General features: G+C 32.1%; 1 protein-coding gene across 1 annotated transcript in view; it reads left to right on the top strand.

Moving 5' to 3' along the window:
* Nucleotides 1-2,016: 2,016 nt before the first annotated feature.
* Nucleotides 2,017-19,986, top strand: part of Gnpda2 (glucosamine-6-phosphate deaminase 2) — a 23,838-nt gene continuing 5,868 nt past the window's right edge. The window contains exons 1-5 of the mRNA XM_027941420.3: nt 2,017-2,108; nt 5,046-5,207; nt 9,246-9,347; nt 10,280-10,462; nt 15,641-15,825. Of these exons, the coding sequence (XP_027797221.1) occupies nt 5,084-5,207; nt 9,246-9,347; nt 10,280-10,462; nt 15,641-15,825 (594 nt within the window). The 5' untranslated portion in view covers nt 2,017-2,108; nt 5,046-5,083. The remainder of the gene's footprint in view (nt 2,109-5,045; nt 5,208-9,245; nt 9,348-10,279; nt 10,463-15,640; nt 15,826-19,986) is intronic.

Raw genomic sequence — 19,986 nt, 5'->3', positions numbered from 1 at the left:
TATCTCATCTACCAAGGATATAAGGTATTACTGCTCTCTGATATTTCTCTCATGTCACCTATATAGCTGTCTATATTCTACGATTCCTATGCTGTTCTAATTCTGCCACTCTCCTAAATTACAGCCTGTTAAAGCTTTTCTAGCAAACTCTTGAAACTAAACCTTGGTTCAGGGAATATTTCTGTTAAACTTTCTTGGGATTTTATCTGAAATACAAGATATGGGTCTTTTTTTATGGATGTTATCTCCAAACATAAAGACCTGTCTTAAATAAAGACTCATGACTGAGACTACTTTGCATTATTTGGATTTAATGAGTGATGAAGCGGTAATGATTTATATCTGCATTCCCATCATTCTTTTAGTTCACAAATGGCAGGGCCTATACTTCTGTTTTACCCCTGCTGGCATCTGGCATAATATTCACTCAATATTAACTAAGCAAATATTTACTAATATTTACCTAAGTATTGAATAGACAAATGATGACTCAGCTTACATGTCCCTGCCGTTGTCTAAAACAAATTTATTGCCTACTATTAAAGATTTTGCTTTTGACTGCAGTGATTTCTTGGAACAAACAGCATGGCAGATGGGGTGCAAGAGATGAGAAACATAAACCTAAGAAAAGAGTCTATGGGACATGATACAGTGTGATCAAGAAGAAATTAACCAGTCAGTACTTACAGCATAGGCACATTTCTTTTTCTAAATTAAAGAAGTAAAACAAGGAAGAAAGAAAAGATTTCAGAAATGTCCTTCTATGCATCAATAATATTTCCCACTTTTTTTTCTTGTGTTTCTGGGTATTGAACCCAAATAGGGCCTGCTCGTTTTGTGCAAGAGCTCTACACTGAACTAAATACCTAGCCCTTTTAAATACTTTTCTATTTGAGACAAGGTCTTACTACGGTGCTCAGGCTGGGCTATAACTTGTGATCCTCCTATCTCATCTCTGGAGGAGCTGGTATTACATGTATGCTATCATGCTGTGCCAAAGTTCTTTTATTACTTGCAGGTCTTTCTGACCAAAATAGATGCAAATAAATATTTGTTAGATGACAAATGATAGCACTGGGAAGATGTTAAAAATTGCTATGGTAAATGAACTCAAAGCTATAGTGATAAGAAACCTTGTCCTGTAACAATAATGAGAAACTCGGGTATTTGAAGTCATATTGGTAGGAATGGAATATCCCACTCTGCTTGAGGACATAAGCAAAGGTTGGTATATGACCCAGAGAAACAGCCTGGACTTACAACTTAAGATCATATGTTAGAGAACATAACATTTCACATTTACCTTAATTTTGTAGTTTTTATAGGATCTTGAGTCTGTCATTCACAGACAGTAGTCAGTGTATTGTTTTTGACAGAACCCTAAATGGTTTTAAGTGAGACATGGTGAGAACAAGAGATTTTTGTCCTTTTGAGTAATTGTTACTTGCTTAACAATAACTTTCTTCTCCTGTACAAAGATTAGTGATATCTACTCAAAGTTGATTTCTGTTTCCCTTATGCTTTGTTCAGAATCATTCAGCACAAGCCATATACATCACTCTAATATCCTGTTTCCTATTTTTTAAGACACTCCTGGGTTTCCCATGGTTTATGGTTTGCCTTTCTTGAAACTTAACTTTGATGAGCTTTTACAATACAAAAGACAGTGTCAGTATGTTTGCAATGGCTTGGGGTGACGAGATGAATTCATACTGCCCATTATTTTAAAAATTAATCTATGAGCATTATTGTCCTGCATGGGAAATATCATAAATATTATAAATTTAAGGAATCTAATGCAGTTCAGTCTCTGAGAGGCAAGAGAAACAAAAGAAGAAAGAGGGAAAAAAAATGAAACCAGTGTCTACAGAATACCCCAGGAACCCAAGACCGCCAGGTAGGAAGTGGTTAGTCCGCACTAAACTTGCTGTTCCAACCAGAAGCTCGGAGGCAGTGCGCATGCGCAGCACTCCGCTCCCTTAGCTGGGTCTCATCTGCATCCGGGTCCTCGGGCTTCGCCCTCCCAGTGCCGGCTGGGGTCGCTCGCGGGTTGCTGAGTGCTGCTGTTTCCCGCTGTTCCAGCCTCGGAAAAGCCAGAGAGTCTGCTGGTGAGTTGGGGGATCGGTCCTAGGAGGGAACTTGGGCGGGGACCTGGCTAGCGGTTAGCCTGTGGAGCTTTGTGCCTTGATAGACCAGGGCCGGGTTGGGGTCCCTGGAGGCTCGGGGCGGGGGACCTGTGGTTCCCCGGCCTAGACCCTTTGGAACCTGGCTGGTCGTCCTGTCCGGAATTGGGACACCGATTCCTTGTCCCCTTCTCTCGCGCGCCTTTCTCAGGACTCTTCTCCCGACATTTTTAGAAATTCGTAACAGCCATCCTCATTTGCATTCGCTGTAGTTTGCGGAATGACTGGGCCCAGCCAGTCACGCATTTGAGGTGGGCTGCAGACCTCACGGTCCTGGAGAAGTTCTCCCAGCTCTTCAGGATCCTGCGCCTGCCGGTATGGCCAGGCCGCCCGTGCTGCTTTTCTGGTCCAAGCTTCAGAAACCTTTTCAGATCAGGTACAGGGTGCAGTAGGGAGAAGCTTAGAACAGAGATGTCTAGATTTTTGTCCTAGCCATTCCACTAACTAGCAGTGTAACTTAAGTGTTATAGAAGTTCCCATCCAGCTCTCAAGTTCACAGGTTTGTGTTCAGCTGCCAGTTCCCTAAGTGATGCACATCAGAAATGAATCAGCACCTGCTGAAAGGGCTGGTGCTGTATTGTTTTTTTAAATGCCTTCTGGTCACAATGCTGGAGAATTCCATGAAGCCCCAGCAGTTTGGATCTCTGAAGACTGGCAAAACCAGAAAAGGGCACATCTTAAAATTTTGAAGGCTTTCTTTCCTCTGGGTGAGGTGATTTGTTTAGGACTTTTGGAGGTGAAGTCTATGCCCTGTAGAGAGTTACAAATAAACAAACAAGCCAGGTGTGGTGGTCCACACCTATAATCCCAGTGACTTGGGAAGCTGAAGCAGAAGGATTGCAAATTCAAGACCAGCATGAGCAATGTAGACCCATCTCAAATTTAAAAAAAGGACTGGCGATGCGGTTTAGTGTTAAGATGCCCATGGGTTCAGTCCCCAGTGCTCCCCCAAAACGGGGCGGGGAGTGTGGGGGGGAACAAACACTTGCCTATACCTTGCTTTGAGAGACTTGCTTGAATCTTTTTGCAATTAAATATATTGTGGTTTTTTTTTTCAAATTTAACCCAATTCTAAGAATCACCTATGATATATCTGCAGCTTTCTTAGACTCCCATTTCACATATGTTGAAACACTGCCTAGGAAGAGGGGCCTAAGTATCTGTATTTTTAACAAACATCTTAAGTGATTCTCAACCAATATGGCATATTTGGAGAACCAGTCTTTGAATCAGATACACCTCCACCTCTGTCTAAAACTATTTAATAGCTTTAAGAACTTTAGCAATAAATCTCTTAGAGTTGCAGTTTTCTTCATTTGAAAAGAAAGGATGATAATTTCAACCTCAGGAATTATTGTTTCTATGGCCTTTGTGTCTATTGAACCAAGCATAGTGTTTAGCATATAGTAGATTTTCATAAGTTGGATAAGCTAAGAAAACAGTATGCCCAGGACATAGAAGAAACTTGAAAAGATCTAATGTCCTTCCTGCTCCTTACAGCTTTTTTTTTTTCTTTTTATTAAAAGCTTGCAGACTATTCTTCTTAGAAGTAAATATGTATCTTTGATGATCATATCAGCCAGCAATTATTTTTCCTTTTTTGGTGTGTTTATAAAATTATTTTTGATATTAGGTTATTGATAAAAGGAAGATGAGTCCATTTGTTGGCTGAATTTGACAGTATAAATGCTATTTACATCTTGTTATGCTAGAATTCTAGATTATGGTGGTCATAATTTTTATTGTTTTGTCAGAATTCTAAACTATATTCTTAAGTACATCACTTAGATTCCCTATATTCATTGAAATAAGATCTTTTTTGACTTATTAATTTAAAACATTTGACTTAATACTCTGAAAAGTGTGTGGGTGCAGAACTCAGTAATGCTGAAGCCATGTCAAAAGGATTGGTGTTAATGAATGACCCATTTAAATATAAAACTAAGAATTAAAATCTAAGAATTAATATAGAATATTGTGTATATGTTATACATCTTTACTATATAAAAATCACATTTCTGCATAAATCAGGAGATGTGAATTAGTGTTAAAAATGCTAAAATCCACATTTTCATGATAGATCAATCCATTACTCATTTCAGTATCCATATAATAATTTTTCTTTACTTTAATCTTTTAGACCTAAAATTGGTTTTTGTGAAGCATCCCCCCCCCCAGTTCAGCAGTTTCTTTAGTTTACTTTGTTTTCTTCTGTTTATTTGCTTTTTATTAAAAGTAGCATGTCTAATATTATCTCATTCTTAAAAATTATTTATTTGCATTGGTATCTGCAATGATATATACCTAGCGATGAGAATTATTTCTAGTAGTGAGATTTAAACATTGTTTAACAGAAAAGAGATTTGGTTATTCTGTTATGCCCTGAGTTTTAGCAAGTAACCTAAAATTTGCTTAGTAATGATTGTTACTATTAACTTGTAATCAACAAATGACTACTGCTTTGTTTCTCTTTAGGATTGTTTTATATTGCGTTAGTAGGAGTATGTGTTATACCTATATACAGTGTAGTGTGGTGCTTTTTATATTAAGAATGCCTTAATTTGAATTCTGGCTTTGTTACAACCTGTGTGAGTTCAAATCGTGTGAGTCCATTTTCTTATCTAAAACTGGGAATTTTATTTATTCTTTCCAAGATTATTATAAGCATTAATATGTTTATTTAAATGACCTGACCCACTGTTTAAAACCTAGAATTATTAATTACTGTTTTTAAAGTATAGATTATATTTTATTATGTGCATGTTCTTCTTAATAATTCCCTTTTAAAAATCATCAATATATTACACTTCTATTTGAGTGTCTGTAAAATACTTAAAGTGCTCTACAATGGATTTTTCTCAGGTTGGAACTTCTTGTGTTGGAAGCTGTGTATCACTATAATGAGGCTTGTGATTCTTGATAATTATGACTTGGCTAGTGAATGGGCAGCCAAATACATCTGTAATCGCATCATTCAGTTCAAACCTGGACAGGACAGATACTTTACACTGGGCTTACCAACAGGTAATAAACCACTTTTTAAATTTTAGATACTCAGGTTATCTAAGATTGTGAAATTGTAAAGTTTCTCTTAGTAAAATATTTTTTCTATTCATTTCTTGCCATAACCATTTACATGAGGTAATGTATGAAAACAAAACTGATTGAACCTAATGGCTTTATGTCAGAAGTTTATATATAATCTAGTATTTTATTTTATATATATAAATTTTTTTATGTCAGAAGTTTATATATAATCTAGTATTTTTACACACACACATACATATATATGCATATGTATATATATATATATAATCTAGTATCTAGTATAGTCTAGTATCTAGTCTAATCTAGTATCTAGTATATATATTATATATAATCTAGTATCTACATTTTATTACTATTTTTAAAAAGTTCTGTTTTACCTACTATTCAGAAATGCAGTAGGGAATTTCCTAACAAATTTTGATCATTTTTGTGTTCATTTTGATAAAAGTTATTTGTTTTTAGGAGCATTATTTTCACTATTAATACAATTTCTTAATACCTTACCTTTCTTATTAATCACAGGAGGTACCTAAGTATGTATTGTTGCTTCTTAATTTTACATCACCTGTCATCATCTCTTATTAGCCTTTTATTATTTATTTTCCTTCAAATATAGAATGTTATAATTGAAAAATTATAAGACTGCTATTTCTTTATCACAGAATAAACATAAACATTAATTATAATTATTGAATTCAGTTTTCTGTTAAGTCTTGTCTTAAAAAATGACCAGGAAGTGTGCCATTTGATCTTATGGCTCTTCATTTGGTATTTTTAACCTTTGACTTTGCAAAGGGTGTTATACCTAGAGTCAGAACCACTTCTTGGTTATTTCAAGGCAGTTATTTTATATACCTACACTTGTTTCCTTATCTGTAAGAAGGGTAGGAATAATAATAACTTAAAATGCTGTTTGGAGGCTCAACTAAGTTAGTATGTGCATAAGTCCCCTGCATACTGTATACTCTATAAATTCAAGGCTCTTATAATGTTTTAATCAAATAGACAATTTTCTCCTGTTCCTCCTCCTATACATTCCAACTACATAAAAGTTAATCACAGTTGTTTTCTGCTTTGGTGATTTGCATGACTAATATTTCTCAAGTTGATTTTGTTTATTGTTTTGCTTTTTCCTTTTTGGTCTGGCGCAGTAGATCTTGGTGAGAACAGCAGAGGGGGATTTTTTTTTTTTAATTATGCACAACAGTACTGTACACTTACAGCAGCACCCTCAGTTCTGTAATGTGAGGTGGTCATTGAATGTGACTTCACAGTATCAGTTTGTCTACTGTTATCCTGGGTTACTTTAAGCCTAACTGTGCCCATCACATTGTCTTAATTATCATGCAGAAGTAGATACTTATTTGAATTCTGAAACAGAAAAACTTCAGAATTTTAAATGCTAGCAGTGCTAAACATGTTTTTATTTTTATAGATCTACAACTTTAGCTTTAATTTTGGTAGTATAACTGCTTATTAATGCTCCTACAAGGGGAATATCTCTGGATAACTCTTATTGATGTTTTTTCCCCTATTCATTTTCATTGACTATTGACATGATATGATAATTACATTCCCCTTCCTGATGCTTTTAAAATTTGAACATAAATATATGTGATTGCAGCTAACATGCTATAGAATAATTATTCTTCCACCCAGCACAATTGCTGGCGAATAGCTCTTCAGTATATATTTACTGAAGTGACATTAATGAGCTTGACATTTAAAGGTCTGCATGCTGAGAACTTGACCTGCCTTCCAACCTTATTCCCACCATTCCCAAACACTGAATTGACTCAATGAATTGAACTGCCTGTAGTTCAAAGAATAGGCCTAAACTTAACTGACTTCTTTGCTTCATTTCCATTCATGTTGCTAGCATGGTATACAGTGGAACCCACGAGTTTTGAAATTAGACAGATCTAGATTTGAATCTCTGACTTCACAGCCATTTGATATTTGGCAAATTCTTCTCTTTTTTACTCATTTCTTTCATCCTCAGAATGAGAAAGATAGTGTCAGTTTCCCAAGGTTGTGAGATTTACATGAGGTGATGTATGAAAACAAAAGATCATGTCTTTGGGCCTCCTCCCCGGTCTCTGGTCTATTTTCAGTCACAACTGTGCTGTTCCCTTTGTCAGAATTTCAGACCTTTTTAAAGAGTTAATTAAAATGCCATCTTTTTAAAATCATTTTCCCAACTAGCAACACTATAATCTTTTTGATTAGACTTCTTTTAGTTTATTTAAGATTTTCCTTGTATCATGGTTATTTTGTTCTTAGTTATCCCTATATTACCAGTTCTTATCATACAGAAAAAAATCCTGGTAATCTTTATTTGATCTGAATTATAGTGAAGACTTGCTAAATGTTACTAAATAACAATAGCAAACAAAATATTAAAATTCCCTTAACCAGTTCCCTCTGTACCATATCTTTCATTCATTTCTTTATCTATATTGATTAAAAAGTAGAAAATGAATGTGTTTTTTTGTCCTTATCATTGTGACAGTTTCTCACTTTTTTATCATATATTTTTAAGGAACTCTTCTAATTCTCTTAACAATGAAAAAACAAGATTCGTTAAACCTTCTAGAGAGGAAAAAGAGAAGCATATTTATCCATCTTTGAGATTTCGTGTCAATGAACAGTAAATCTTTGCAAAAGAATTATAAAGTTTAACCACGTAATTTTTACATTATTAATTGCAGTTGAAAATAACATGCTTAGTTTTCAGAAAATCTATTACTTTTCTGTTTTTTTTTAATTTTGTGGTATTTATTATTTATAGCCATTTCTATAACTGTCATCTCAAATGAGAGGCAGCTTTTTGTTTTTTGAGTTTTTTAAATTTATTTTTTAGTTATAAGTGGACACAGTATCTTTATTTTATTTTTATGTGGTGCTGAAGATGGAACCCAGTGCCTCAAGCATGCTAGGTGAGGTCCCCCCGCCCCTTGCAGTTTTTTTACACCCAAATTTCCTCTTTTTATTTGATTTTTGTTGTTGTTCAGAGACTGTTAATTTCTAACAAACTTTTACATGCTACTTGGGTATATATTTTATATGTAGGTTTTGTATTTTCTTTCTGGTGATGGTTGTACTAGGAATCAATACTCCAATCAGAATTGGGAAGGTCAGATTAGTTGTTATAGAGTGCTGTCAATCTAACATGAAAAAAATAGAGCAAATTTAGAAAACAATGAAGGAGACCATTTGCAATTGGCTAAATCTATTTCTTCATTGTGTCATATCATGAATCACCAACAAACAAATCTCTTTCCAAATATCAATTAATTTTATAAAACATATAAAAGAATCACATTATAAAAACTAAAATCAGGGGCTGGGGTTGTGGCTCAGTGATAGAGTGCTTGCCTAGCATGGGTGAGGCACTGGGTTTGATCCTCAGCACCACATAAAAATCAAATAAAGTTATTATGTCTATCTACAGCTAAAAAATAAATGGTTAAAAAAAAAAAAAAACTAAAATCAAGCACTTACTGCCAAGATTCCATTTCCTAGAAGTTCTCTCTGTTTTAAATACTTAACACTTCTGATTCTCATTTACACATTTTAGTTGATATGTGCTAAAGATAACAGGAAATGAAAAACAGGAACTCCAGTTAAAAAGCTGTAGGGCTAATATTCCTCACTCTCAATTTCAAAATTCACTGTAGGGACAGTACTTAAATTTGGCACTAGTTCTCTTTTTTGTTAAGTGGTCAACACTTATCCTATTTATATATCAATTTATACTAGAACTTGAGTTTATTTTATTTCATTTTTCAAAAACTGGGATGTTTAGTTTTCTTTTAATTCAAATATGCTCTTTACAAGGTAGCTTGTAAAGAAGCTAATGTATATTTGTTAATTGGATATGTATTTAGATTAATAATTGCCTAATAAATTAAAAATACAGAATTAAGAAAAGAATTAAAGTAAGCATATAGAAATGTTTTTTAAGATGAATTTTCAAGTTATGTTAGAAAATGGAATCTTTATCTATTTTAGGGAGTACACCTTTAGGATGTTATAAAAAACTAATAGAATATCACAAGAGTGGAGACCTTTCTTTTAAATATGTGAAGACTTTTAACATGGATGAATATGTAGGTAAGCTCTTCTTGAATTACATATTATGTTTTTAATTAAATGAATATATTTTTAGAAAATATATATATTTAATTTATGTTTTGAATATAATAGGAATATACCGCTTCATGTTGAGATTGGGAATTCACGTAAAAATTTGTATTTTTTATGTGGATAACACAGTATAGTAGCAAGAATACAAGAGGAGAATACATGACTGGCCACTTACCAGTCATGCAACTTTGAGCCAATCCATTCACATTTTATGGTCTCTTTTTCTCTCTCTTTTTTCCCTTAAGGCACAGTTAAAACTAGTGATGTGAGGATAAATTAATGTATGTAAAAGTAATTAGTAAAATATATGTTTCAGATTAAAAACCATATATAACTGTGAAGCTTTTTTTATGATGTATTGAGTGTTATCTTGCTTAACTGGGAAGATCTCTGATTCATAGAAATTCTGTTAAAATATAAATATAGGAATACACTTTTAACAGAAACATAAGTGATAGCCCCACAAATTATTATGATTCAATATACTCTGCATAGATACGGGAGGAATAGAGTAGTAACATGGCCAACATTTCAGTTGAACAGTTAATTTAACAAATTTAGTTAATTTAATAAATTTAGTAAATTAGCTTCACTGCTGAAAACTTCATGTGTTCAAGAAATGTATAGTAAGTGCACATGGCCTAGACTGCCTGTGTTTGTATTCCAACCCCTCTGTGAGCTACAACCCCTCTATTTTACTTGCTCATCTATAAAATGAGGATAATAATATTTCCATGGGTGTATTATAAATTTATTGTGTTACTACATATCTGTGGTATGTTATAATACTGGGCATATAACAAGCAGGCATTCCACATTAAAAATATTTTTAAATTAAATACAGTGTGAAAAAGCTTTACTTCTGGAAATAGTTACTTTTGTTTATTAAATTCATTTAGGACTTCCAAGAAATCATCCTGAAAGCTACCATTCTTATATGTGGAATAACTTTTTTAAGCATATTGATATAGATCCTAACAATGCTCATATCCTTGATGGAAATGCTGCAGATTTACAAGCAGAATGTGATGCATTTGAAAAGAAAATAAAAGAAGCTGGAGGAATTGATCTCTTTGTTGGAGGTATGTAAACAATTTTGCCACTAATTATTTGTTTTTTAATTCTTAAATTAAGTATTTTAAAATTTAAAAAAATCTTAACTTTGTATAATACTCAGAAATAGCCTGACTTCCATTTTTTAATTTTCATCAAACATAATCTTAAAATTCTAACAGTTAATGCTCAGAATTGCTTAAATTATATTTTGAGAGGTAGGTTCCAATCCCTGTTATAGTCTTCTAATTATCTCTTTAAGTTTGATAGTTTACCACATCATAAAAAATGAATGACCTGTTTACTTCCTAAATGATAGCTTTATCTTTAATATTTAATACTTCAGTGCAGCCTATTTATCAAATTAGAGTTGAATCTAAAAGTTTGCATAAGAAATGGGTAGATTGTAGCAGGTCACTTAAATTGCTTCATATCACTAAGAAAAATCAGATTACAGTGATCTAAGACTTTTTATTTATCATCAACCTTTAGATAGTATGAGTTAAACTATGTAATTATTTTAATAAATTCCAGTGTATGAATATTAAACTGACCAAATTTCACTTATAATTTATGTGTTCATATAAATATATATATTTATGTGTGTGTGTGTATGTGTGTATGCGCAATGTACTAAAAATAGGAATGTCTTCCCTTGTAATAATATGATTTTCTGTTATCAGTACAAAGCATCTGAGACATCTAGCCAGTTGCCATCTGAATAGTGTATCAACTAAGCTAAAGCTAAAATTAATTTCACCAGAGTTTTTAGTATTCAACTAAAATACTAATGCCTTAAATTAACATATATTACCTATCTGTATACGTATATTTTATAATTTACTTATTAGAAAAACACTCATAATTACATGAATTAGAAATATGTTAGTTTATGATTGGAATAATTGAGTATGTTTGATGTAGTTGGTTGCAAAATTGGGTTTTGCTGTGAGATATAAATTTAATCCTATTTTGGCCACTTGCTCTCTGCATGTCCATGGTAAGTTTATTGAACTTCACTGTGTTTATAAATAAGATTAATATTAACTGTTCCAAAATCTGTGAAAATTAATCACACCATAACATGTTTAAAACAGTGCTTAATATATATTGATACTCTGTAGTTATTTTTTCAGTCTTGTTCTTTTTTCTAAACTACAGCTGCTGACATAGTTCTCTCTCCTGAGGAGGTTTTTATTAAATTAGTGACAGGTTACTCAATAAGATCAAAAAATCTTTGAGGAAATATATCATTTATTTTCTTGTGTAGATAGAATGTTTATTTATATGACCAAGAATCCAAGTTAAACTATTTTGTTTTTCAAAATAGAAAGTTATATATGTTTTAAATAAAATTTGCTAATATTACTTAAGCAGTCCTTAAAGGAGTGCTTACATGTTCCAGTTTTGTACTATGGATAATTTTGACATAATTACCATTTGCTCCAGAGACAATAAATGTTTGAGAATGTTTAGGGAGTATACTAACCATCCACTCTTTAGATTATCTAAACTCTATACCAAACTGAAGTAGAATCACTGACCTAACCTGTTTATCTTACTTTTATTGAGAATTGTTTTCACTTATTTCTTTGGGCCAAAGAAAGCAGTTATAGTTGTTAGAGCTTGTTAGTTGTTAGAGGTTGCTTATTAAACATGGAAAAAAAATGTCTTCATTGTGGAATTTTATTTTCCCTGTTAATTTATTGACCTTATATAAGAATGTAGTGCCAGGAAGTAGAGTTTAAAAATGTGATAAGATCTCCCTATTTTGTTCTTTGCCTGCTTTCCAGAAAGCATTCATAGCTTAGTGTAATTTTAAAAACCGTAGCTCACTTATCCCAGATTTTGCTAGAACACTTTTCATTCCCTATAGCTGTAAGTCATTTCTCATATGTCTTTTTAGATAAATGTTTTGGGAAGGTTTCCTCACTACAGCACCTCAGTTTTCTTTTCAAAGTAGATTGAGCATGAATTATAATTTTTTATAGTTATCACTGACTACTTAAAAAAAATAGATTTTTTAAAACCAGTTTGTCTTAAGCTTTCTATAGTCATCTCCCCCACACCAAAAAAGAAGAAAAAAGAGAAAGAGGGAAAAAAAAAACAAAAACAAAAAAACTTTTTCAGAGCGTTCCCTTGTCTCCTCCAATAACATCCTTATTATACTCTGATAAGCCCAGGTCTGACATTGTCCATATACCATCTAAAGTCTATAATTACTCTGCATGAAAAGAGAAAGGTTAGCTTACTAAATTTTCTTCTTCTACTTGGGATAATTTATTTATTAGATATGTATTCATGAAAGAATCTCATTTGATTCTTTTCCTTTGTTGATCTAGGTTTGTTATCATTGGACTTTTCAAGATGAGGCTTGATATCAGGGTCTTACCACTTACCCTTCTTTTGTTCCAGGGTTTGGTTAATAAAAACACTAAGAACTGTGCCAAATGGGATCAAAATATCAGCTTTATTAAAGGTAAAGTTGGACTAGAGATTGCAGGTTGGCTTGAAGCCAGAATGGGGTTTTCTCCTCCTCCCCTCTGAATTGGAAACAGAACTTAGAAGAGCTGAAGAATGTTAATCTACTTTTACTTACTCCAGGGAATTAGAGCAGGAGTTTTCTTTTCTTGGTGAAAAAGAGAAAGGAGGAAGTACATCTTCTTAAAAGTTCTCATTCTTCCTCTAATGGCAAAAGTGTTCAAAGAGAGGGTAAAGTATAACATGACTTCTTAATGTACCCAAGTAACAAGATACACAAACGTGGCATTTTCTAAATAAAATATATTAACATAAGAAATATCTCAAAGTTTTTTTTTTTTTTTTTAAGTAAAAACAGTAGGAAAAACTTCCAACCTTTTGTTTTTTTTGGTTACATGAGTGAATTCTTTGGTTGCCAGTGATATGGACAGACTAATGGGACCAGAAGTGAATTAGTTGGAATGATTCTGAGGCAACTCAAAACCGAAGGAAGAGTTGAAACAATAAGTTTTTGGAAAAAATAAGTCTTTGGAAAAATAAGAATCAGAGAACCTAAGATCTCAAAAGTAAGAACTCATCAATCTTTTCTCTGTAGTGCTCTCATCCTGTGCCTCAATTCTAGATGTCTTCTGATTTTTTTTTTTTTTTTTTTTTGTATTCCAGGTCAAGATTCTAATATGAAAAGCAGTTATAGATTTGTTTATCTTGGGGCAAGTGCTTATATCTAGACAATAATCTCTATCTAAAAGGGACATAGGAAATGATAATTGTTTACGCCCTTGTGGTGAGGGAAGTAGAGCAACAAGTGGGAGAAACTACTGAGTCTGCCAAAAAATAAAAATCATCCATTCATTTATTCAGCCATTATCTATTTAGTACCTCCTATATGTAATTTATTGTTCTCCTGAACTTTACATACTACCCACAGAACTATAATAATATAGGAAAGACATATAATCCACACAGTGAGTTTTTGAGATGTTTCATATAGATGTTGATATCTCACTTTAGACCTAAAGACCAAAGAGTCATTAGCAGAATTATATACGTGTGTATATGTATATTTTATATGTACATATATATGTAATCAGAGACCTCAGTTTTTTAGTTACCCATGTCCAGTAAACAAATGTGTCAAGGCTTTTCTGTTAACTATGCTCATAGCTTCAGCTTAGCTGCACACTTTTGTATGGTTCAAATCACCAGTGAGAGCTCCAGTGTTGATCTTAGTACACTTAACCGTTTTTTTTTTTTTTTCTTTTGAAGCTTTTATTCTCCTGGTTCCATCCTTTCCTCTTTACACATGTAAATATAGATGTAAATATAAATATTTGTGTATATGTATATCTAAGAAATAATTTTATTAGAAACCTAGAAATTTACAATTATAATTAAAACATATTTAGATGCAAATATTTACTTAATAGTTGAAAAAATATGCATATTTATCACGTGTGTTATCACGTGTGTGTCCTCACATTAAAAAGGTATGTCCCCACATTAAAATTTCCTGGATTTTTTTGTGCTTTGGTGGTCTATATTTGCTTAACAGCTTATTTATTTCTTCATCATTCTTTAAAACTAGGTTATTCTATGTCATATTTTACCTTGATTTGGGCTGGGAAATTCTCCCACTAAGACTGAGAATAGTTCTGTGTGATTTTTTTTGTTGTTTTAATTATATTTTAGATAGATGTGTGTGTGTGTGTGTGTGTGTGTGTGTGTGTGTGTGTGATGTGTGTGTATGTGTACATTATAGTGTCAAATGTTATTGACATAGATTATAGTGAAAAATGTTTGAAAAAAAAATACTCTCCTAATAGTTTCTTTTCTTTCTTTCTTTATTTTTTGATGCTTATATATTTTGGTGTGATTACAGTGCAGAATTAGTGATATTTTGGTTGCATTATATTTGTAATAAAAATATTATCTTGTCCAATGTATACATTGTTTTAATTGAGGAAACTATACTACACAGAGTCTACTAGTTTATTGCCCCTTCTAGACTAAAACCAACAAATTAAAGTGTGATATAAAGACCACTTGGTTAGCCAGGCGTGGTGGTGCACACCTGTAATCCCAGTGGCTTGGGAGGCTGAAGCAAGAGGATTGCAAGTTCAAAGTCAGCCTCAGCAACTATGGCCCTAAGCAGCTCAGTGAGGTCCTGTTTCTAAATAAAATATAAAAAGGGCTGGGGACATGGTTCAGTAATTAAGCACCCTGGGTTCAATCCCCAGTTTTAAAAAAAGACCACTGTGTTAGGAATTAGAAGACTTGAATTTGAGTTTGTATTTACCAAATTGTGATCTTAAATGAGTCTCTTATGTACCTTAAGCATCAAAGATTTCTGTCTTAATAAAAAGTGAAGGACTTGAAGGAAATAGTTATGCCTAATCTTGCCATCTCATAAGATTGTTACACATATGTTGTGATGATGTATGTGAAAATACTGTTATGAATTGTTATATTAAGGTAGTACTTAATTTTACTGCTGTTATTAGAATCATACCAGATCAATGTTATGCTTATAGAAAAAAATGGAAATATTTTGTTGAATGAAATGCAGAAACACATTTTAATACAGTATTAGAAATTCAGCTAAAAATTATGACAAGGTAAGTGTGTTATGAATTTTTGCTCATAAAACCATGTTAAACCTTGAGACAATTTAAATGAGAGAAAAATAATTATTATTTTTTTTGGTATGTGTGTATTTCTTTTTAAAGGAATTGGTCCAGATGGTCATATCGCTTTCAATGAGCCAGGATCCAGTTTAGTGTCAAGGACAAGATTAAAGACTCTAGCAATGGATACCATTTTGGCAAATGCAAAATATTTTGATGGAGATTTGTCAAAAGTGCCAACTATGGCCCTCACTGTTGGTGTGGGGACAGTGATGGATGCTAGAGAAGTAAGAATTCTATGTTCTTTATATATTATTTTGATGTTTATATATTTTGGAGTAATTATTATGCAGAATGATTGATATTTGGTCACATTCTCTTTTTAGTGATTTTTTTTTTTTTTTTTTTTTAGTGTTCAGCTTTTTTGTCAGTCTCATAGTTAGATTTAGAAATCAACTAACTTTATCTTTTGGAGCTATAAAGAATTAGCAGCACCTTTTTTTGAGGTACTGCTTCACTTGATTATTCCTGCTTCACAGTTGGAGGTCCTAAAATCTTAAGCAATCACATGGTTTGTTTTTAATTGAAATAAACAGTATTGTGAAAGGACTGCTGGGACAGATGCAGTGGTAGCCCACTATATAATGTGGAGCTCCCAGGATGATTTAGTATACATAGAGGATAGACCAGTTAGTTTCTAGCTGAAAAGGAACCCATCGAATCCTAGATCTATTCTAAATTTAATGCACATGCTCTGAAAAGTAGACCCTGTCAAATTTTTAAGTTTTTTAAATTAATTTGTCATTACCTTCCTTGAGAATAACAGGAAAAATTATAGTCAGTTTATGATTATTAGTGGTTAAATTATGTGGAAGCCTAGAAATCAGTTATTTTCTGGTAGCCAGATTGGATAGCTCAAAGTGGATAGAGTATTATTAAAAAGTCTATTTTAATTATATTTAGACTTGAACATATAAATAGAATTATCATTGAAATATGGGTATTTCTCATCTAAATATCATAAGTATTTGAAAAATATCTTTTAATGAATGAAAATTTATAGTAAATAAGTTAGAAAAAATATTTTAGAACAATTTTATTTCTGAAAAATGAAACAGTTTTCTAACATTTAACAAGATATAAGTTTTAACCCAATTCTTATGTTAATTTTTAGAATGAACAGAATATTCAAATACTGATTTTTCCCCCTACTTTGAATCAAATTTTCCAACAAAATTATGATGTCATTCACCTAACAGCATCTTTTTCTAAGTATTACTGGAAATTATCATTATAAAACTATTCCAGGGCTATGTCATTTTGCTTAGGACCTATCTTAGTTCTTTGATTTTTTTCATAGCATTCTTTTGAAGCAAGTTTTTTTATTTATTGATTTTTTCTATCTTTAATTATAATGGTTTAATTTATTCTTAGATTCTCTTTTCCTAACAAAACGAACTGTTCTTTGGTGTCATTTTCTTTAATAGCACATACACTTAGCTACTGTTAAGTGGAAAGATTTAAATATAGAACTAAATTCAAGTAGTGAATTCATTGATATATATATTCACATCATGGCAGCTCAGATAATGAGGATCTTCTGAACACACCTTGGACGTTATTTCATATTTCATCAAGATTTTGGAAATTTCAACTAGATTAGGAACCTCATAGGCTAATAGCCTCAATTATCAAACTCTTTCCTTGCTTTGGGGTCTTCACGATGACACTATGTCTAGAATGCTCTTTTCCATTCCTTGCATGGCCAACACTGCACCATTTAATTTTCATGTTTTTCTCTTTATCATCATACTCATAGGCAAAATTATTTTCTTTTATTCTGTCATACCACTCTGATATTTTCCTTTAGGTAGCACTTGTCATAATTTGTAATTATTTTAGTATATTTACTGATTTAATATGTTTTTTCACTAATTTATACTCTGCATGAATTTATGAGGCATGTATATGTACTCCCTCATACTGTCTGTCACATAATAGGTATTAAGCAACTGCTGGGAATAGTTTGAATGAAATACTTAGGTTCACAATTCATTTTGGACAAAATTGGTCCTATTCACTACAGCTTGTTTATCTACCTGAACCACTAGAAATGATTTTTGTTGACTTTTGGCTATTTTTCAAAGCCAATTTACCTGGAAAGGAAATTTGGGTCAGGTGCGGTGACTCAAGTTTGTAATCTCAGCAGCTTGAGAGGCTGAGGCAGGGGAATCTCGAGTTCAAAGTCCATCTCAGCAACTTAAGGAGGCCCTAAGCAACTCAGTGAGATCCTGTCTCTAATAAAATACAAAAAGGGGGTTGGGGATATAGCTTAATGGTTAAGTGCCCCTGGATTCAATTACAAGTACCAAAAAATTAAAAAAAAAATGATTAAAATTTGTTTTTACTAAATTATATTTAAAAATTAATGCCATATATTATGAAGATAATCCCCCCAAAAGACACAAGTACTTTTAGCTATTGTAACATCTTTAGAATTATTTTATTAATTGTAACTATTTGCATAGTTATTCTTACGAATTAAAGCAAAGCCAATAAAACTTAAAATCAGCTTTTCACTTCCTTACTGAAAGTCACACAGATTATCAATGACTTCTTAATTGCTGAAACTACCATCTTCTCTGCAAGTCCCATCCTAAATCATGCTTGTGTCCAGTCTTCACCTATCCTATTCACTATATTAATTCCTGGATAAGTTTATCAAAAACATTGTTCAGTTTATTATTCATCTGTGTAATTGTGAGTTTCTATTATCTCATCACAGGATCAAATCTAGCCTCTTTGTTTAGCATATCAGTGTCCAGTGTCCAGCTATTTCCTTTCATTTCCTTGTGCTCCATCCTTACCAAACTTTTAGCTTTTTATTGACTACTCCTTAACTGTCTGAAAGGATCCTGTATATAGAGATTTTCTATTTATTCTTAAACTTGATTTTCTAGAGGAGCTACTCTAAACTTTCCTCAACTCCCCCAGAGAGTGTTACTTCATGTCACCATTATGCTTTATTACATTTTATGTATTGTACATATTGTATATATTTTATACATTGAGTACAATAGTTTCTTTCTGTATCTCATCTTCTGGCATCCTTGCCATCTTCAGACTGTATGGTGCGTAAGAATTTAGAAATGAAAATCTGAAAATCATGTATTTTCTGCTTCCTGTTTCTTCCTAGGTAAATCTTTAATCCTTAATTTCCTCACATATTAAAAATTGCATTTTTGATTTAAATATCTACTAGGAATGGATACAGTGGGTTAAAAATACAGTTTTTGTAAGCTATAAATATCTACTTGTTGATGGAATGATTGCTTAAATGTGAACTATCACCCAAATGTGCTTATCTCATAACCTTTTAAAATAGTGTTATTGCAATACATTTATTATTTAAGTAGCATGAGGCTATATCATTGCAATATCTGCCTGATCATTGATTCTCAAACGTCAGTTCATGCATAAGAATCACCAGTGTTTTTTCTCAGTAACCTGTATTATTACAGAGTTCCTTCCGTAATACATGCATCAGTCTTTAAAGAACACATTGGCTATTAATGCCCAGCAAGAAAAACTAATTTACAGATTCATTAATTAATGTTTTATTTATCTTATTATATCAAACATAGTTAATTACTGTTTTAAAAGATGAATGTTTTAAGAGATGAATGCTTTATAGCTACATTAAATTCTTTGTTGAGCTTGTATACCTAAGAACAAGATTTATCAATTAAAAAAATTAGTGGAAATCCATACATATCTTAATATATTCATGGACTTGGGTTTAATCAAGATATATCTTCACAGTGAAAACTGAATAGTAAATTGTGATAAAAAAGAAATGTTGTAATATCCTGATCTATTAGTGTTTCATTTCCTCCTAGTTATAAAATATGCACATATACGTGTATAAAATGTCTATGATGTTATACATATTTTAGAACTGCAAATATCTAATGTTTTTAATTATAAGGCAAATTATGTAAGGATTCATAACATTAATTTATTCATGTGTATATTCTAAGTTGTAAAATCAGATTGACTTGCTCCTAAAAAATGATAAAGGGACGATTCATTTTGACATACATATACACTTACAGTTACATATGTTCTTTGAATTATTTCATAGGCAGTTAGGAATTTAGGAGCATGAACTTGGTTTTTTTCTAAATTTTAAGTTTCAGGCATATGTGCCTAAAAGGCAACTCCTGTGTTTAAGTGGATCCCTAATTCTCTTAAGTTCAGTTTTTGTTTGAAACAACTTTGGATAATCATATATGGTAAATGAAATGATCTTAAACACTTTAAATATCTGTTGTTTTAGAGTCTTTCTGCTTTTCTGTAATAGTATCTGGAGTAGAACAATTTGGTGTATCATTCCAAATTATGTAAATTTTTTGAAGACCCATAATTCTTCTTTTGCAAGACATACC

This window comes from Marmota flaviventris, chromosome 7 (genome assembly GCF_047511675.1).
Source record: "Marmota flaviventris isolate mMarFla1 chromosome 7, mMarFla1.hap1, whole genome shotgun sequence".
Taxonomy (NCBI): Eukaryota; Metazoa; Chordata; class Mammalia; order Rodentia; family Sciuridae; genus Marmota; species Marmota flaviventris.
The sequence above is the reverse complement of the archived record's forward strand: the minus strand, read 5'-3'. Positions and strand labels throughout refer to the sequence as shown.